This window comes from Colossoma macropomum, unplaced genomic scaffold (genome assembly GCF_904425465.1).
Source record: "Colossoma macropomum unplaced genomic scaffold, Colossoma_macropomum, whole genome shotgun sequence".
Lineage (NCBI taxonomy): Eukaryota > Metazoa > Chordata > Actinopteri > Characiformes > Serrasalmidae > Colossoma > Colossoma macropomum.
Window position 1 is genome coordinate 29,326,945 of NW_023494796.1, and position 18,854 is coordinate 29,345,798.

The 18,854-nt window shown below is 40.2% G+C and overlaps 1 protein-coding gene across 1 annotated transcript in view; it reads right to left on the bottom strand.

Moving 5' to 3' along the window:
• Positions 1-231: 231 nt before the first annotated feature.
• slc30a6 (solute carrier family 30 member 6) overlaps positions 232-18,854 on the bottom strand; it is a 51,468-nt gene continuing 32,845 nt past the window's right edge. The window contains exons 10-15 of the mRNA XM_036583269.1: positions 13,947-13,995; positions 7,069-7,188; positions 6,298-6,400; positions 5,315-5,362; positions 3,442-3,510; positions 232-2,259 (exon numbers count right to left, since the gene is read on the bottom strand). Coding sequence (XP_036439162.1) covers positions 1,693-2,259; positions 3,442-3,510; positions 5,315-5,362; positions 6,298-6,400; positions 7,069-7,188; positions 13,947-13,995 — 956 coding nt within the window. The 3' untranslated portion in view covers positions 232-1,692. The remainder of the gene's footprint in view (positions 2,260-3,441; positions 3,511-5,314; positions 5,363-6,297; positions 6,401-7,068; positions 7,189-13,946; positions 13,996-18,854) is intronic.

Here is an 18,854-nt window from a genome sequence, read left to right on the forward strand (position 1 = left end):
CTGAGCCGAGTCAGACTCACTGAGCCGCAAGAACCGAAAACCAGTTCATGAGTCGTACTAAAAGTCACTGTAAAGGTTCATGCCTGAACTGAATCTCATCACCTCGCCAACATGCTTGACTCACTTACGCAGTCGAAGTGTTGGATGAGACGGTTTCTGCAATATTTCGGCTGAAAACTCAAAAGAACCGATTACAGAGTACAAAGACCTTATGAATGATAAAAACAGACATTAAATAAAATACTTTATTTACATCGACAGTCAACACAGCATTTAAGCTCTGAAACTTAAGTAGACATCTGAAGTTTTACATCCTGCCTGAATGTTATTGGCCTGTTAGCTTTCTGCTGACCTGGTCAGCCTGCTCTCCGTGAGGCCAGACTGTAGTTCAGAATACAGACCAAAACCTCCAGTGAACCTACAAGTTTTTATGTGTAATGTCGACAGTAAAATGGACATAAATCTAAAAAGATACGTTTTATTTGGATACTAACTTCGCCTTACAGCGCCCTGCGAGTACCTCTTTACCATTAATGTTTAAAATATATATATATATTTATATTTTAGGCCAAAACCTTCTTTTTGAACAATATTACAAGCATCAGACAGCATATATCCATAACCGTTTAATGAAAAGCTTCATGTGAAGGAGCTTGGAGAGGCATTAAAGACTTGGGACGTCCGGTTCCTATCAAAACCACAGTGAACAATTTGGACTTGTGGGTTTCTCTGGAATAACTGAGCTTTCATGTACAGAATAGACCCGGTTTAAAGTGTAACCACACATATTTGCACTATATGGACATTTGCTTCAGTTCATACACTTGTTGAAAGGGAAAAAGTAATTTACAAGTCAACGTAACATCAGAATCCCTGTGCCCTGAAATCAATGGGACAAACAGCTTAAAATATTGGTTCCAAAGTTGGCCGTACTGTTTTGAAAGCTCTATATTGGTTGCTATTACTGCTACACATATAAAATAATAGCAGTAATACCCAAATGTCCACCTTTTTGGTTTGAAACATTTGCTTAATAAATGCAAATATCACATCATGGTTGCAGGTGGGTCTCAGCTGAGGTCATGTTTTCCATCAAAACCCAATGCATCATCACTTGACACGACTATCTGATTTCTGTGGATGCTGGTAATAAAGTAATCCTCTTACGCCAGGCTGCAGTTTGGTTAGCCACCATTATTTTAATGCATGAGAATTCGAGTGTCATTTAAATGCATTCAGTTCACCACTTATTAGTCAAGTATGGAATTACTAGGTTCCCAAATAAAAGTTTTTTTTGACATGGGATCAAACCCCCTTAACCGAGCACCGAGGTCAGACAATGAGTTGGACCCTGTTCAAACAATCGACCCCTGTTTAAACTGCACAACATCCGGCATAAAAGTAGATTAACTTTCTGAAAGAATCCAAAAGTTACAATACTAAGACCACGGGCCTCTTAGCAATCCTCTTATAGCAAAGACAGTGGAAAACAGCACAGTCGTACAGTCCCATTATGCCTGTGGTCGGTTTAATAGTACAAAAAAGGAGAATACAATTAGAAAATCCATTAAGGATAAGACGTGTAAGCCTTGGTCCTATTAAATAAATATAGATTTCAGTTACAGTCAGCATCCTCTGTAGGTCAGCTTGTTTCTAGCCCAGCGTTATAGGGCAATGGCTCTGGTGCTCAAATCAGGGTCTGTACTGGCTCGTCTGTGAAGGCAGCAGGTTGCTTCCGTATCTATGCGGAGCTGCACTGAACGAAGTTCTGTAGCCCTGGACTGAGGGAAGTCGTGCTCCCATTCCTAAGCCAGCTCCAACCCCCAGGCCGCTGCCTGGCTGTGCGAAGCCTTGGTTGAGCATGCTGGTGTAGGGTGCGGCCCCGTAAGCGAGGCCCAGGTTGTAGGGCCTGTGCTGATGGGTGCTTGGTAACACCATAGGCTGGACGTTCTTTCCAGGGGTGTTGAAGGAGAACTCGGGCGGCGGGCTGCTCGGCTTGGTCGGGGTGGAGGTGAGGGGGTCCAGCTCCTCGGCCTGTTTGGACAAGGCCGGGGGGAGGAACCCAGACGCGGCACCGTAATCCGACCCGCTAAGTGTGCCGGCTGGCAAAACGCCAGTCGCCAGGGATGGGCGGGTCCAGTCGTCTTTGAAGATCTGAATGGTCAGCGTAGAGACCAGTGTGTGGAGGCGGTTGGTCACGTGGGCCAAGACCATCTGCTCGTTGGCGTCCCGGCGAATGCGGACATGGATGGAGCCAGCCTGCGCGCCAAAACAACAACAAAAAAAAAGCGTTTACGAGACGGGGTTAATGAGTTCTGTTAGGGAGCGTCTGCCTCCCTCTGTTTTCTCAGGTCACCAAACTCTGCACTACTGTGCCAAATATGCCAACTATCTGAAAGAGCTGAGTGGCAGATTTTTCTGTTATTGTTTCCACTTTTTTATTGAAAAGTTCGTTTCTAATAGTGGGTCTCTATCGTGTTTACTTTCCATTATATGCTGCTTGGTTGTTGAGCATGCAGGGCAGCTTAAACTCCCACCTTTGAAGCCTGAGACCAGCAAACAATGGATTACGTCCAGAGCATTCCAGGACAAACCCCACTTCTGGGGTGAAAACTAGGGCAAACTCAATGACTGCTAAATAGTTTCAGTTTGATTAATTCAGCAAAACAAAGCCTAAAGTGCTGTGGTGGAAAGAGCCTTTAACCCCACAAAACAGGAACATTTGGAGGCCCACCAAGGCCACAGTACTAGCCTTATTTCTCTCAAGACTCTCTCCTAGGCTGGGCCCACATTACACAGTGTTTTACCCGATTTTAACCCTGATTTGCCCCTTGCGACAGATATTAACAATCTGAAGCGATGTTGCAGGTGTGTGAGGAGAAATGAGTGCATCTTTAGCCCTCCGATCGAGCTCTGAAGTGATCAGAGACTCTCCGATATTGTCGAACGTTTGATATTTATGACTCTAAACGTTCACGAGTCCTGCAGAGTGACAAGGTCAGAGATGAACTCAACAAGTGATTCAAACAACAGCCAATCAGAGAGCTAGAAGAGCGGAGAAAAAGTTTCAGCTCAGCTGCCAGTTTGTAGTGCAATATTTCTCCAGCTCTCATAAAAGCACAAACAGGTCCAGTACATTCAGCTTTGTTTATGTCATGTGATCTGAGGAGATCTGGGAGTTTGAGTTCTTTTTCGTAGCCCAAACTTGTTATACTGTTTATTATACTCCCTCTATGACCTGTCGTCTAGTTTGAGTGCCCGCACGAGAAAAAAGACAAGGAATTCTGTGACAAACTAACACTAAGCCGTGTAGTGTACGCCCAACTTTAGGTGAATCGTGAAGCATCAGAATATCTGAAGGAAATCAAGAGTAGACTTTATAATAAATCTGCTGGATAAATAAACGTAGTGGATGTTAAAAGGGATAAATGAATGGGTTACCAAAGAGCCAAAGCCTACAGTCCAGAAGTGTTCATTCCGCACTTCTAAAACTCCATCCAGCGTAGAGACCTGGAACAAGAACACATTTCATTTACGGCATTTGAGGGACACTCACATCCAGAGCCACTTACAATTTAATCATGTTATAAGGGCAGGTGTTAAGAGTCTTGCCCAAGGACTTCTACTAAGCTTGTTTGAGTGGTGAATTGAACCCCAGTCTGCTTTGAGAAGGTCAATGGTATTTCAACTCCTTTCCCAGGAACCCTGCATGGTTTCAGGCCCTCAACACACCTGATCCAGCTCAGGATGTGCTTGAAAACTATCTGATGAGCTGAATGAGGTATGCTGGGAAAGACAATAGCTGAACCAGTAGAGGGTCCTCAAGACTGGAGGTGAAAGCCATTGCACCACGCTATACCAACCGCTGTTAATGGAATGGTTTGGTGAAAAATCAAATTAGAAATCAACCACTTATCACAGGCGTAGCTTATCAGCCAAGACATGTATGGTGTCCAAATTAGCTTTCTGCAAATACAGCCCCAAAAATGTCTCTCAGTCTCAGTCATTAAGGTCACACGGGCTTGTTGACGTGGTTTGGGACACAATATAACTTACATGAGCTATAAAAATGAACTAAACTTCACCTTGTAGTCGGATGCAGCGGGCAGCCAATCTAGACCACTGCAGCTGTGTCCAAATCCGTCCAACATGGACGTCATGTAGGTATATGAGCACTACAGATTATGTTTGTGATTTCTGTTGTTTCTTTCTAAGCAACTGTTAATCTTGAGTGTTCGAACTGAAGATATATGTTTATAAATAAAAACTATGGAAGTTGCGAATGTAATCCAGCATCCATGTACATGATGTGCATGAACGTGAAAGGGAGTCATATTCTGTGGGGGGGAGTCAGAATTCAGCACCAAATAAGTCTTGGTTGATCACCTACACTCTTGAAAAAGCATGGTTCTTTAGGGGTTCTTCACTAAAAAAAGTGGTTCTATATACAACTATGAACAAAAACAGTGCATGATTAAAAGGTCACTTGCAATGTGAAAGCGTTCTTCAGACTAATGGAGAATGTGCTGTATATTAGCCTTTTACTCTGATCTTACTGCACCCTCAATCTGGCAAATCTATACTTACACATATAGACTGACATGTTGTACATCTTCTATCCATATCTTGTATAATCTGGAAGATTTCTCCATCAATATTTTATCCCCTGTGTACCTGCATCTCATTTATTTATCTACCTTAGACTCACTAACTGCACATGTACAACAGTATATAATCATAGCTTCATTTCATAACTTATTACTGTACAACTGTACATTGGAAAAGTGCAATACTAGTGTATATTGTGTATGTGAATATATTTAGAGTCGGTGTATATATATATACATATATATATATATATATATATACATACATATATATATATATATATATATATATATTTCTTTTTTCTTATATATATATTTTTTGTATTTAAATTCTATAAGGGGGTTACGCACCTAAGATCAATCACCTTGACCCTGTGTAAATGTGACGGGACAATAAACGTGATTTGGTTTGATTATTGGAAAGGTTTCTATACAGCACCAAAAAGCCTGCTTCTATTGTAAGCTTGACATCATGACAATAAAAGAAACCGTTCTGGTGCTATACAGAACCCTTTCCAAAAAGGTTCTATACAGAACCATCTACAGCACATTCTCAAACTGAGGAACCCTTAAATAACCACCTTCTTTAATGGTGAACATCTGGGGAAGCTGAAAACTGTGTAAAACTTTTTTTTTTGCAAAACCATTTCTTTAAATTGTCAAATCAATAATAATCAAAAATATTTGTCAACATGTGTAAAACTTACCTCTCTGAGGAGTTTGTCAAGCTGACCAATGACATGAGAAGGTGTGGTCTGTAGGGCACACAAAATGAGTTAGCATTAGTCCCGGTTCTTTTCTCTCGCTGACTTCACTCCAACTTGTTTTCTCCCGATGCTCTTAAAAATAAAAGTGCTAAAAAGTTTCTATGCCATAGAAGAGCCCCTTTCAGCTCCTTATCCCTTTTGTTGCCATATGGAGGCTAAAGCAGAGAGCTAATAGCAGGTTTTACAGTGATCTGGCTGTGTGTTTGTGCTGTATTTCTGGGTTGTGGGGTGTTAGAGCTGGTTTCTCTCACTCTGGCTAGTGATGGCAGGTTTCTCTGAGTGTTCTGGTTTATAATATAGAGGCTAAAAGCAGAGATATAATAGTAGCGAGTGGGTTTGGGTGATTTTGGAGCTGGATTTCTGGCTGATGGATGGTCACAGGTGGATGAAATCACTGTGGATAGTGAGTCTAATAAGTAAGCAGATGTGTCAATCGTGTCGCTGGTTTAACCCTTTGTTGAAGTATGAAGGCTAAAGCCAGAGCAATAATATCAGGATTTTGGGTGATTTTTTGAGCTGAATTATTCACTGATGCTGACGTCACAGCTCGATGCCGTGCTATCTGGTTTGGGGCAAGTCTGCTGAATGTCCTGATACGTGTATCGTGTCTATAGCCTAAACCGTTCTGAAGTTATGAAGGCTAGAAGTGAGCTATGTTTTTGCCCGCTAGGTGCCGGGTTCAGTTTAACAACCCTTTAATGTATGAACAATTTTTTACAAATGTGCAAAAATGCACATTTACAAAAGAAGAAACTTTTTAATGTTTGAAAAAAAAAAACTCCACATAACATCAAGATTTTATACCAACCAAAAGTTTCCCTTAGAAATGTATCTCCAAGCCGAGAACCAGTTTAAGAGTGTAAAAGTGGACACCTTGCAAAGTGAGAAAGCACAACAACAACAAGACTTTTCATGATGTATACCTGTAGAAGGACCTTTCCGCTGTACACACTCATGGGGTACATTGTACCAAAGGTCATCAGGGCGATCGCCACTGCGGAGGCCGTGTCCACTGCATTGTAGTTGCTGCAAAATGCAGAAAACAGTGCGATTAACTGTACATCATATTAATAAACTAGTCTACAGTTTAGCAGTGAGTCTGTCAATTCGCCATGTACATATAACCATCCTTTAAATCACACTGAATATAAAGTTTCCTTCTGTGAATAAGTTGAAGGGAAGCTGCAGGTATGTAAACTCATTTATGTAGTTAGCAGTAAGTGCTCTGTATACAGGATCTAAAAGCAGCTTGTTTTGCTAGGCAAACAGACCAAAGTAAACTGTAACTCATTAAATTCACTCTCTTCGAGTTGTAATCTCATGTCAAACAGACATTTAGCCACTCAAGCTCTTTGTTTGTGTTAATTACTGGCCACGATGGTTCCCGTCAAACCAGTTACACTGGCTGTGAGTGTTTAAATGCTCCAGTATGCCAAGTTTCAGGTCTGGCATAAATTCTCAACTACTGCATTTTAGATATTACCAAGTCACAGTTGTCTATATTATGTATGTCCATTATTTTATTTGTTTATTATCCCACTTATTTACTCATATCTATTCAGTTGACAGCGATATAAAAGTGCAACAGTTTGTCAATCAGTGGAGCAAGACATGGTGGTTAATGCATCAACCAGTGCAATCATTCCAATACAATTTCATTTAAAGAGACATACAGAACAAACTGATGCTCTTACTTGATCTCAATCAGCATGTAAGTGATCCCAAGAGCGAACGCCCCAGCCATGTTGATCAGGACGAAGGGATTCATTCGGGGCAAAAGAAAGCTGCTCAATGCTGGGATGATCCCACAGAGACTGCAAACACAAATACAGAATAATGACCACAAAAATCTCTCTGCAGTATAAAAGCTCCAGTAATGGACAGTAATAATAATAATAATAATATGGCCTGAAAGGTTCAATAGCTGTAGCTGTTTGATCTCTGTATTTAGGATTATCTCACTGACCACTGGTCACACTCTCTTATCCAAACGTGCCCTTTCAGCTGGATGACTTTTTGTATGAGACCAGCGAATAATACAAACAATCCTCACTTCTATACTGACCGGAGGTTTTCTTTTTTTAAACTGCTGTTACTGTCTGACCTAAGGATGTCCATTAACTGACTCACTATCCACAGATTAGCTGCTAACTATCAACACTTTCAACTACCAACTTAATTTTATACAGTACCTTTATATGTACTACTGCTGAAGTTAAAACCATCGTACCACATCCCCACTGAACAAAATGGTTCGATATATCTATAGTTCAATATATAGTTACCAAAATGGTAACTTTACAGGAGAAGGAAAAAACTTTACTTTTAATGTAAGTCAACAGTACCAGAATGACAGGCATTTTCAAAACATGTCAAAAACTGAAAAAAGTGTGTGTGTGTATATATATATATATATATATATACACACACACACACACACACACACACACACACACACACACATACATATACATATATATATATATATATATATATATATATATATATATATATATATATATATATATATATATATATGGATGTCCTGTCAGTGTGGGTGAGGGAAAACATCACATTACATTCAAATATATAAGCCAATGTATCAATATAAAGAGCGCAAGCATTCCAATATACCAATTAGATCACTGTCAGTGCTCAACAACAACAACAACAACAACATCAATACAGCATATTATACATGTATACATTATACATATATTATGCTCGGCAGGAAATGTAAAAATTGTTCATTTCTAGTAGAAACTTCTTGAGTTAAGGTTTAATTCACTGTGTTCTATGTAGGAATGATGAAGGACACAAAGTTTTGTCAAATTCTTTTGACCAGTAACCGAATGTCATTAGTTGCTGATTAATCTTTAATCAGCAAGCGTAAATTCAGCATGTGACCCGCATAAATTTCTGTTTCTGAAATCTGATTGGCTAAGCTATCCTCAAAGCAGCTGTAAAATACTTGATAGACAGACTTCTGAGCCTCCAAATCAACCGAATTGTGTATTAGTGCAGATATTTAAAAGTGGCGCAACCGTCTAAGCGTTGGCCCTGTCGCCAGGAGATCGCGAGTTCGATCCCTGGTGATGCTACAGCCATCTGTGGCTGGGAGTCCAAAAAAGCACAGTAGTCCTCGCTCTCTCTGGGTGGGTAGGATGGCCCCCCCGTCTCCCACCATCACTCAGCGCAGGCGTCTGTTAGCTGACGTAATAGATCTGGTGGTTAGTGGTCTCCTCCGAGTGTGTTCAGCTGTCCAATGACGTTGCGTTAGCTGCAGTTCGAAGTCTCAGAGAAAGCCTGGGTTTGCCTTTGCCCTGCTAGCATTGATAGTATTGTGTGACTGGGGGAGTCCTAACTAGTGGGTGGAATTGGATACGACTAAATTGGGGAGAAAATTGAAAAAAAAAAGGTTCTTTACATGTGTGGAACACAATACTGACAGGTGAAACCAGACATCAGCATGAGTACGAATATGGTACGAAACTGGAGGGCTAAAAACTATTCATGATACTTCAAAGTTTACAAGTTATATTTACAATTCATGACTAGCCAATGTTATAATGAGCATAAATGCCATAACTCGGGCTCAATGTACACTACTGTGGAAGAGTCTTCAGCACATAAACAAACTGTTTACAAACAATTATCGCACCAGTAAGTGTGTTCCTGCCACAAAAAACCAGCACATACCATTAGAATAAGTATAAATAAGCATAAACACAGTAAAGCAGGCATTATTAGGGAGAGATGGGGCTGTGATGTGGGCAGATTTTGTAATCCTGAATATCTGATAATCTCCTTGGTGCACTGATATAATTTGAGTATGAACAGAGCAGTGCGATTCCGCTGGAGCTTGTCAACAAAAAAAAAAAACCCTTCCTGTTGTTTTCGGCGGCCCGTCCACTGTGTTTTAATCCCGGCGCGTTTGAGATTACGGCAAGACAAGCAAATACTTGATATTGTTCACCTAGCACTAAAACCTCAATCCACTCCAGAGAGCAAAGGCAACGCACACCAGGTTTATGTAATGTTTGCCCCCAAATGAGGTGGCTACAAAGAGGAGTGGAGACACATGCATGACATCATTGTTTTTGGCTTTTTTAAGCATGGAGAGACGAGAAGAGAGTACATCCTGTCCGCGATGATGGCCAAGCAATCATATCACCATTTCATTAATGTAGGATCTCAATCTGAGCTTTCCTGGGCGAAGAGCTGACGAAAGGAGAATGGACCTCAAATGACTCAGTAAGGAACCCAAATAATCCTTTAAAATATGCCAGGCATTCATACTTAGCAGGAGAAGTGACTCTTTCTATGTAAAAGGGTACTGAGCCTTCTAGTAAAGTCTCTGATGAACTCCAGAGATCGATTTTACGGACGGAGAATCTGAGCCAATTGAAAAATATTTATGTGATCACAAAGCTATAAGAATTAGGGATGTGAATGAGTATTTTAATACTGAAATCACCATTCGGGGAGATGGTGAAAATATTTTGCCCAAGAATTCAGTCAAACGATGAATTCATATCTTACCTGGACTGCAAAAGTGACAGTTTAGCTTGTTTTCATGAGCAAATGTGTTTACTATTTTACACTTTGCTGCTACAAAACACAAATGCTTGAACGTGAGAATGTTTCCCAAGAATGCCTTGTTAATCCTCTTCTGCATGATGTTGCCTCAGGGCAACAAACTAATTTTCCTCACTTTACAATAATATTATACATATTTAACGACAACGACAGGATTAACAATAAAGGAAAGAGTTTCAATAAGTCAATAAAAAGCATGTTCTTGGTCATACTATCTCTTAACCCCCTTTTTTTAAATTCAGTATCATTTTTTTTGTTACAAGAATTAGCAGAAATATGTTTGTTGCCTAAAAGCAACATTGTGCGACAGTGGAATGGATTTAGCCACTCACAAGCCAGGTCTCACCACTTCAGGGAATTTAATAATCAGGTCTGAAAAAATAAATCAAGGACCATTTTAAGCAAGATGTTTATGCTCTCATAATATGTGTGGCAGAGGGTTAAGGAGGTTTCGTTATGTGTAGAAGACGACAACTCAGCATCAGCTCATCAGCCTCTCCAACACGAGAGCAACATGTTGCTTGTTTCTTTTTCAGTGGATGACAGATCTTCCGTTCGCTAACTCCAACATCCATGTGTCAAACACAAGGCCCACGTCTTGTCAATCCTATCAGGCCCGCAAAACTATTTTCATTTTCTATTAATATTAGCTCGTTTCACAATGTACTGCACTACAGTCCCCAGCATGCACTGCAACGTAATGTGCTTTGACTTTGCTAGCCCAACAATCATCTATGGGAGAGCGGTTATACCTCAGTTCCACACCAGTCGTATCACCAAACAACTAGCTGCAGATCAGCCAATATAAACATCTAATGTCAGCTCAGCAGCTCAGAAACTGAGCCCAAGTATTAATGAACTTGCAGCAAAGAAAGGATTCCAGGTGTCTTGTTCAAGCAAACAGGTAGGTTTAAAAGACTGAGCTCCTGGGGACGTTTACATTTTGAATATTTCAAGTATTCATATAATATTTCAAGGCCAACTACAAGTGCCTGTATTTCACTGTTGAAGTTTTTGTGCATTTTGAATAAACAATGGTCAGTTCGGTTTAAAGTACAATGTTAATTAAAAAGGAATTAAAACACTGGCGTTCTCTGGTCCACAGCTTTTTTAATATGGCCCGTTTAGTGGTTGAGTTTGACATGCCTGCTCTAACAGATACTCAGATCTCACAGTTAGTCAGAAGGCACATACCTAATAAGTACTAATTGCTAAAAACAGCAAGAAGGGTCTGGGTTTAATTCCCCGACTGGGTAACCAGGGTTTTTTCTGTGTGGAGTTTGAATGTTCTCCCCGTGCCTGTGTGGGATTCCTCCCACAGTCCAAATACATGCAGTCAAGCCAATTGGAGTTACTAAATTGCCTCTAGGTTGTGAGCATGTCTGTCTGTCTGTCTGCCCTGTGATGGACTAGCGACCTGTCCAGGGTGTTTCGTGCCTTTTGCCCAATGGGTGGCATTGATAATATCTGTGTGTGCATTGCAAACTGTTACCTTGTCTACTATTACATTTGAAATTGCCAAAGCTGAACTATATTTCCAACAACCCAGCTGCTGTAGCCACTTTTCTATACAATGTATTGCAAAATTAGGTCAATATTCCATCAACAGCAGGTCAACATTTGCAATCCAGCAAGCCCTCCACCATTTACACTTCCGGAACTTTCCCACCTCAGCCTCATTTTGGATTTCACGGTGGTGGTCGAGCGAATATGTCTATTACTATTGGAAATCTTTTGACTAGAGCAACTGCACTGCTTCAGTTTTCAACATGCCTTCGTGACTCACACCCTCGTCATAATGTACATCTAAGAACTAAAGGGAACTGTGTGTGTGTGTGTGTGTGTTAACAGCTGCCGGTTTTAAAATGATTAAAAGATCTTGACACTTTGGCCTGAAACACAATATCTCCCCATCCATTATTTAGACAAGCCAATGAAGCGAGTCCACACTCTGTAGCCTTCTGGAGCGGCAGCAGAACTGGTTTGTTCACTGGTGGAGAGAGGAGGAAATTTCACCTCAGGGCAAAGTGAGGTACCGGACGCAGACCAAACACCAAACAGCTGGGCCATCACGAACGTGGCTCAACGGCAGCTCCGCTCATAAAGGTCATTAATGGATTCTTTGCCATGCAAAACTACCAAATGAACTAACCAAATCAACTGACCAAGTCCAGACAAATCTGTGTATCAACCAGGCTTGATTGACATAAAAAAATGTAAACAATACTGATATCAATTTTAAGATAACAACACAATAGTCCTGTGATTGGAGACGATACATAAGATTTACCCAAGATTAGGACCAACCAGTTTACATTAAAATTGGAGACTTTTGGCAAAATACTTTGGCTATTTATTCTCTTCGCATCAGGAGCGTCCATTTACCACAAGAGACATACATGCTTGGGGATGTACTCTCATTACTTCTGAGATTGTGAATAAACGTATAAAATATATAACTCAGGCTTGTTTTTATTGGGCGTCCCTTTCAAAACAGTTTCACTATCCCCTCTATGTCATAAACTGCTGATAAATTGTTAGCCAGGACATGTATTCTTAATAATTTATGCCACTATCTGTTACTAAGTGGCACTGGAAAATATGTAGGATACTTCCTCATGATCAGCAGCAGTACTCGGGGGCAATGACCTGTTATTTATTAAAAATAGAGACCATTCATAGAGCATCTGTCTCCTGAACTCACAGATACTTAAAAGGTCAGCACTCTTTAGAATGAAATCTTCTCTAAGACCAGATGGTAGGTAGTGTACATGGGAACCTAGTGAAGTGAAAAGCAGCGAATGGGATAATGAAGCCCTGTTTTAGGAAACTGTGAAAAATGTGGAATTTTGTTTTTCTGTATTTTTTCTTTTTAAAGCGTTCCTGATGAACCTGTAGGTCCTAAATATTGGATTTTATAATGAACAACAACATATCGGACACTCATACTTTTCTTATTTGGCTTGCTTTGGTGTGCGTTACCATTAGCATATGAGCAAAAATACAAAAAAGTTAGCAACAGCATTTCTGCAAAGCATTTAATATATAATCATTCACAAATATAAAAAATTTGAGTTGGGCAATAAGAGGACATTTACCTGTGGGATTTTTGCTGATACTGAGTGTGTTTACATGCATTTAATAATCTGATAACTACAGAAAATCAGATTTTTGTCAGTAATCCGATCAACACGTTTACACGTACTTGAATAATCAGATAATGGGGAAACTCCAGACCTACATGAGTCAGGCAGTTATCGGATTTCTGCTTTGCAACCAGCCAATAAAATCACAGAAGTAACGTGAACATAATGTAAACCTGAAACTTCATGCTGCAGCTTTTTTTAAGTATCGCTCTACTTTTCCTGAAAATATGAACATACATCTCTAGAAGATGAAGAATATTTAAACCCTTCATTTTGTCAAGCATGTATTTGGTTTCAGCGTCGCTCCAAAAGTGCTTTGTTGCGTCTCGTGGCAACACTGCTCGCTTATTTCCGGTACCGCCGTCTGTTTTCACACATGCACAGACTGAGAAATCCGAAAGAAATCAGAGTAAGAGTTCACATGCACTGAGAAATCAATGATAAATAGGATTTCTAGATCTTACTCTGATCTAAGAAATCAGAGTATGCTGTTTACATGACCATTTGAATGATCAGACAACTGCAGAAATCCAATTATGATCAGAGTACTGAGTGTATGGATAGGCACTCACTGATAAACCTGTATGTTTTAAATACCAGATTTTTATCATGCACAACATTTCGGACCCCTCACACTTTCAGCACCGCTTTTTTAGACTGTGAATCCCTAATGTGTTACTCCTTTGGAATATTGGTCTCTCTCTTTCAGTATTTCACTATGAGCAAATATTACAGACTTTACGGCAAGTCCAAAGCTGAAGGCATCCATTCAGACCTGAAAGATAAAGATCAATTCAGAAAGTTGACTCAGTGAAAGTGGATCTTACCTTCGACTCAGGTCAGCTACATGCTCCTGGAGCCAACTGGTGCTGGCAGCTGTTGGAGACAGAGATAGAGAATATTCAGAAAACTGCAATCCTCACCCCTTTCACCTCAACCTAACATATGTCCCCACTTAGGGTCCTCACTTGAGGTAACAGCAGCCACTTTGCCATTTGATCAGGCTGGGGTCACGCCAAATCCCGAAACCCCAGCGTGAGACACTCGTTCACTTAAGCGCACACAAACACTTACCTTCTTCAAGGACATATCTATAATATGATATACAATATTGATAAAAAGCTCCTTTCCTCATCACGCTGATGTAATATAAACAAACCTCCGGGACAAAACAGTGAAATTCTCTGCTGTCAGCTCATATAAACTCAATAAGCTGCTGCCTACTACACTGGTTGGCCTGGCTTGGTGTGGGTTAGCATTAGCATATGAATAAAAATCCAGCAAAATCAACAACAGCAGCATTTCTGCAAAGCATTTAATATCAATCATTAACTCAGAGAATAAAATGGGAGTGAATTTATATCAGTTTGAAGGCGTTTTTGTGGACACAAAAAGATGAATACAGGAATTTCACCAAATGTTTGAATGCAGGTGGGCAAGAAACTCAGATTTATCGTGTTAAATTACACCACAATACACTTTTCTGAGCTGGTGAATGTCATCAGTACTTTAAGAACACTGACCAACTGCATGTCTTAATTCAGAGATATATACTTAGTAGAAGTCGGACATTTCTACTTCTTTTTTCCGATATCAATACTGATACTTTTTTATAAGCAGTATTTCTTTTTTTAAATTAAAACTTTAAATGAAACAATGCAAAAAATTAGCGGAACAAAAGCACTTTTTACGTCAATTCAAACCTTAAAAAAACAGTTCAAATCGACTTCTAACCTAATCCACTTTTTACAGTGTAGTGTGTGTTATCTCAGGCTAGATTTGTCACAGAACCAGATCAGATATTTTCTTTCTTTTCACCGATATTCGATTCAGAATTCTGCTGATATCAGCCCAATGTGGATACCTGTTATTAGACTGTTGCCATCTCCAGTAATCAGTCTGTTTTAAATGAATTCAATGCACTTCAAGTATCGCGATGTTCTATTCTTGCCATATCGCCCACCCTTATTCAAGAGTGAAATCTCATCTCAGTAATTCAAAATAGCAAAACTAGCAAAACTTCCTGTCAGTGAGGCCAAAAACACAGAGAAATAAATTTTATTAAAAAATGTACGTATCTGTACACTTATATGAGTGTGGACGAGCAGACCTGTGTGCATTAGCGCACTAGCAAGCAGAATAAGTAGAATTTAGCCATGCAGTTTCAACAACAATACTAAACCAAAACAGAGTTTGCTGAAAAGCAGAGAACATACTGTTGATTAACTTTGTTACTAGTTATATTTACTTAGCTCAGCTGACCTTTTGTCATTTTCCTCTGTGAATTAGTTTTCTCTCAAAGCTCTATGACAGTCACGCTGCCGTCAAAGGCAAACTCATTATAGAGGGTTTTACATCTTACAGGGTGATTCAAAAAGATTTATCTGATTTCAAAGTGCCATATTTTTTTACACCCGTGAGGCTTCTAGGAACCAATCACAATCCAATTGTAAGAGGGGGTCATAGAGTTTCTGGACTGTCAGTGGAAGATGGCTCCCTTCAGTCTGAGAGGAGATGAGACCCCTGAGCAGAAAGTGTTCTGCGTTCTCCACTTCAATAAGAGTGAATCCGTCATAACTGTGAAGTGATTTTCGTGGGCAGTGAACCTCCAACAGCTCAGTTCGTCACTGGTTCCACAACACTGGATGACCTCCGAAATCGCACTGAAAGAGCCGTGAGTGCAGCGACACCCGACATGCTCAATCGAGTATGGGATGAATCTGACTATGGCGTTGATGTTGTCTGTACAGCTGGAGGAGGTTCATACTGAGCACATATTCAATTACATAATAAACTTTATGCTCATTTAAACCATTTACAGTTTACTGCATTGATCTGTAATGATTTACAAGTGAATAAATCATTTTGAAATCAGATGAATCTTTTTGAATCACCCTGTATTTTAGAATGTTAACTAAAGTGTTTAACTCTCTACTGTAGTCGCTGCTCCCTTTCCCTCTTTCGTTCAAGTGATATAAAAGGGGAGCACGAACGTCATGATACGGCCACCGATAGCAAGAACAATAAAAGACGAAGAATCGATCAGCTACGTATCAGTATTTGCCAAATTTCAGCCCAAATACGCGATCGGTGATCTGCTGATATTTCTCTAACTAAGCTGAACCTGAGAGCTGATCAGTGACGGAAAAAAAAATGAGCTGAATTTTACACCAGAACGTAACAGCTGCACCATTTAAGGTGGAACAGGAAAATTCGAACAAAGCAGCATGTAGTATTTTACATATCGCTGCTGTCGGGTCAAAACCTCGTATCTCAAAATGGTAACTTTACAGGAGAAGGAAACAACCTACTGTACTTTTAATGTAAGATAATGGAACCAGACTTTTTCCCACGTCATTTTGGGACGTTTGTTTTCGTCTGTACATCATGAAATTTGCACACAATGTAAAGAGCAACAGGCATTTTCAGATTATGTCAAAAACTGAAAAATGACAAAAATGAAGATACATGGTTTTGTTACAACAGCAGCGATGTGTATATATATTTGAGGTATAAATGGCTATTTGGCTCCTATTTTGCTGTGTGAACGTGCAGAGCTGTAATTACCATGATTTGGTGTCAAAGCCTTGAGGATTAAGTTAGCATGTTAGCATCCGAGCGTTAATCTCAGCTCACACTGCACAAGTTTCATGTCCTACGGATTTAGCAGAGACTGAAAATAAAAATGAGACGCAGAACTGCAAAAGTGATCGTACGTCAGCCCTTTTAGCCTCTTCAATACACCAAAAAACCCATCCGCAACACAGGAGGACTGTTGCCCTGCTGTGTAGGCGCTGGTCATATCAATGGTTACACCAGCCTGACTGCTGCACCATTTAAGGTTAGCAAGAAGCTGGTAAAAAAAAGAAGCTACTTCAGCTTTTCACTACAATTCACTAGGAATTGTAGCGACAGGTTGCTAACCCACAACCTAGCTAATGATTACAGTACTTGCTGTGCTGTTGTTCACTCTAACGTTGTATCAAGGCATTTGTCCGTGCAGCGCTTCTGATAGGTTTTACAGCCATAAATATTCAAAAAAAAATTATATATATACATATATATATACATATATATATATATATATATATATATATATATATATATATATATATATATATATATATATATATATATATATATATATGCGCTTCATGAATCTGGGGGCGGAGCTTCTGAAGGACCACTGAAGGGAGGGGTGCTTCACTTTTAAATGTGGCTTTCCACCAATCGTGTTCAATCGTCAATATCAACTCCCAAAAAACTGATCAGCCCATCTCTACTAACAATAATCAATAATGTTCATCAGTTGTTGCAGCCCTAGAACTGACCAGCTGAAAAATACTACTCAGACAAGCTTATGGTGCTTCATTCTGTGTCGGAGGCAGGTAGACAGCAAAGAAGGTCTAACCTTCTCTTAAACAGCTTAATTGCATAAAAAACAAAAGCCAATTATTGCCTCCTAGAGCTGCCGTCAGCCAAACAGTCCCATCTGGACCGACTGAAGATGAGGTGAGGCCTCTGAGCAGGGGGCATCCCTCGCAGAGGGACAGCCTGTAAACATTTACACATATTTGCTTCCTCGCTGGAGACCTGTGTACAGTGTTGAGAGGCATAAATAAGGCAAATCCTGGGCTCCTCTTTGCCAGTCTGACCTCTGCTCTGCAGCTGGCAAGGCTACCTACTTGCTGAGGCGGACACGCACGCAGAACTGCTAAGACAAGATAAAGTAGGGAAAAGTGAGAGTAATCATCACTAATACCACAGCAAATGATAATTTTGTGATTTCATGATCAGTTAGGCTGGATTACTTTGAGTTTAGACTATAGATAAACTGCAAACAGTTAAAACGAAATCACTGCCAAATACCAGATTCCAAAAATCTACCCTTAATCGAGAGTCCAGAACACCATTTAAAATCCTGGAGCCACATCCTGACATTGGTTTTGCAGGGGGCACAGGCATAAATGGAGAGAAAATCAGCAGCTCATCAGAAGCAGACAAGGATTTAGATGTCTATGGCGGACAATTAGGCCTGAGCCCCTCTTACAGCAGGCCGGATTTACACACAACACTGGGGCCAAATGAAGGGTGAGATCAGGGTCAATATGTGTAAAACAAGGAATATCCAATATGAGAGCTGGTCTAGAATCAGCTCTCTTTCCGTTCATCTAACCACGTTTAATTACATATGAGAGGCAGAAACTGATCCATGATCAGCGCTCTTGCATACGAGCCTTGGAGACTTCAGCCCTCTGCTGGCCAAGAGAGGGAATGACCATTGAAGGTGAACAAGAAAGGACTGTAATCACCAAAATCAGTTTCCAGTTAACTAGGAACCTTCACTCACTGGCCATTTTATCAGAAACATCCACCATACTGGTGCATTTTAAAGGTCTACTGACTGTAGACCCAGCCATCCTGCACTCCACACAGGCTTGAATCACAAATACTGCTTCTGTGTGGCGTGAGCAATGCGGAAAGTCTTGCTTTTTATTTCATTGCTTATGTTCACTGGTCAGCACTTTCACACAGGTTGAACATGCGAAGCGGCAGAGCATCCCAGACGCCGCGCTGAAGCATCGCGGTGTTTAGAGAATAGACCTGTGTCACGGAGCAAAGTATACTGAAATAAGCCATAAATAATGAATAAAAATTAAATAAAATTGTATTTAATTCATGACGAAATACTAGTTAAACATTCCGTGCTGCAAACAGATTTCCCAGTTTGTCTA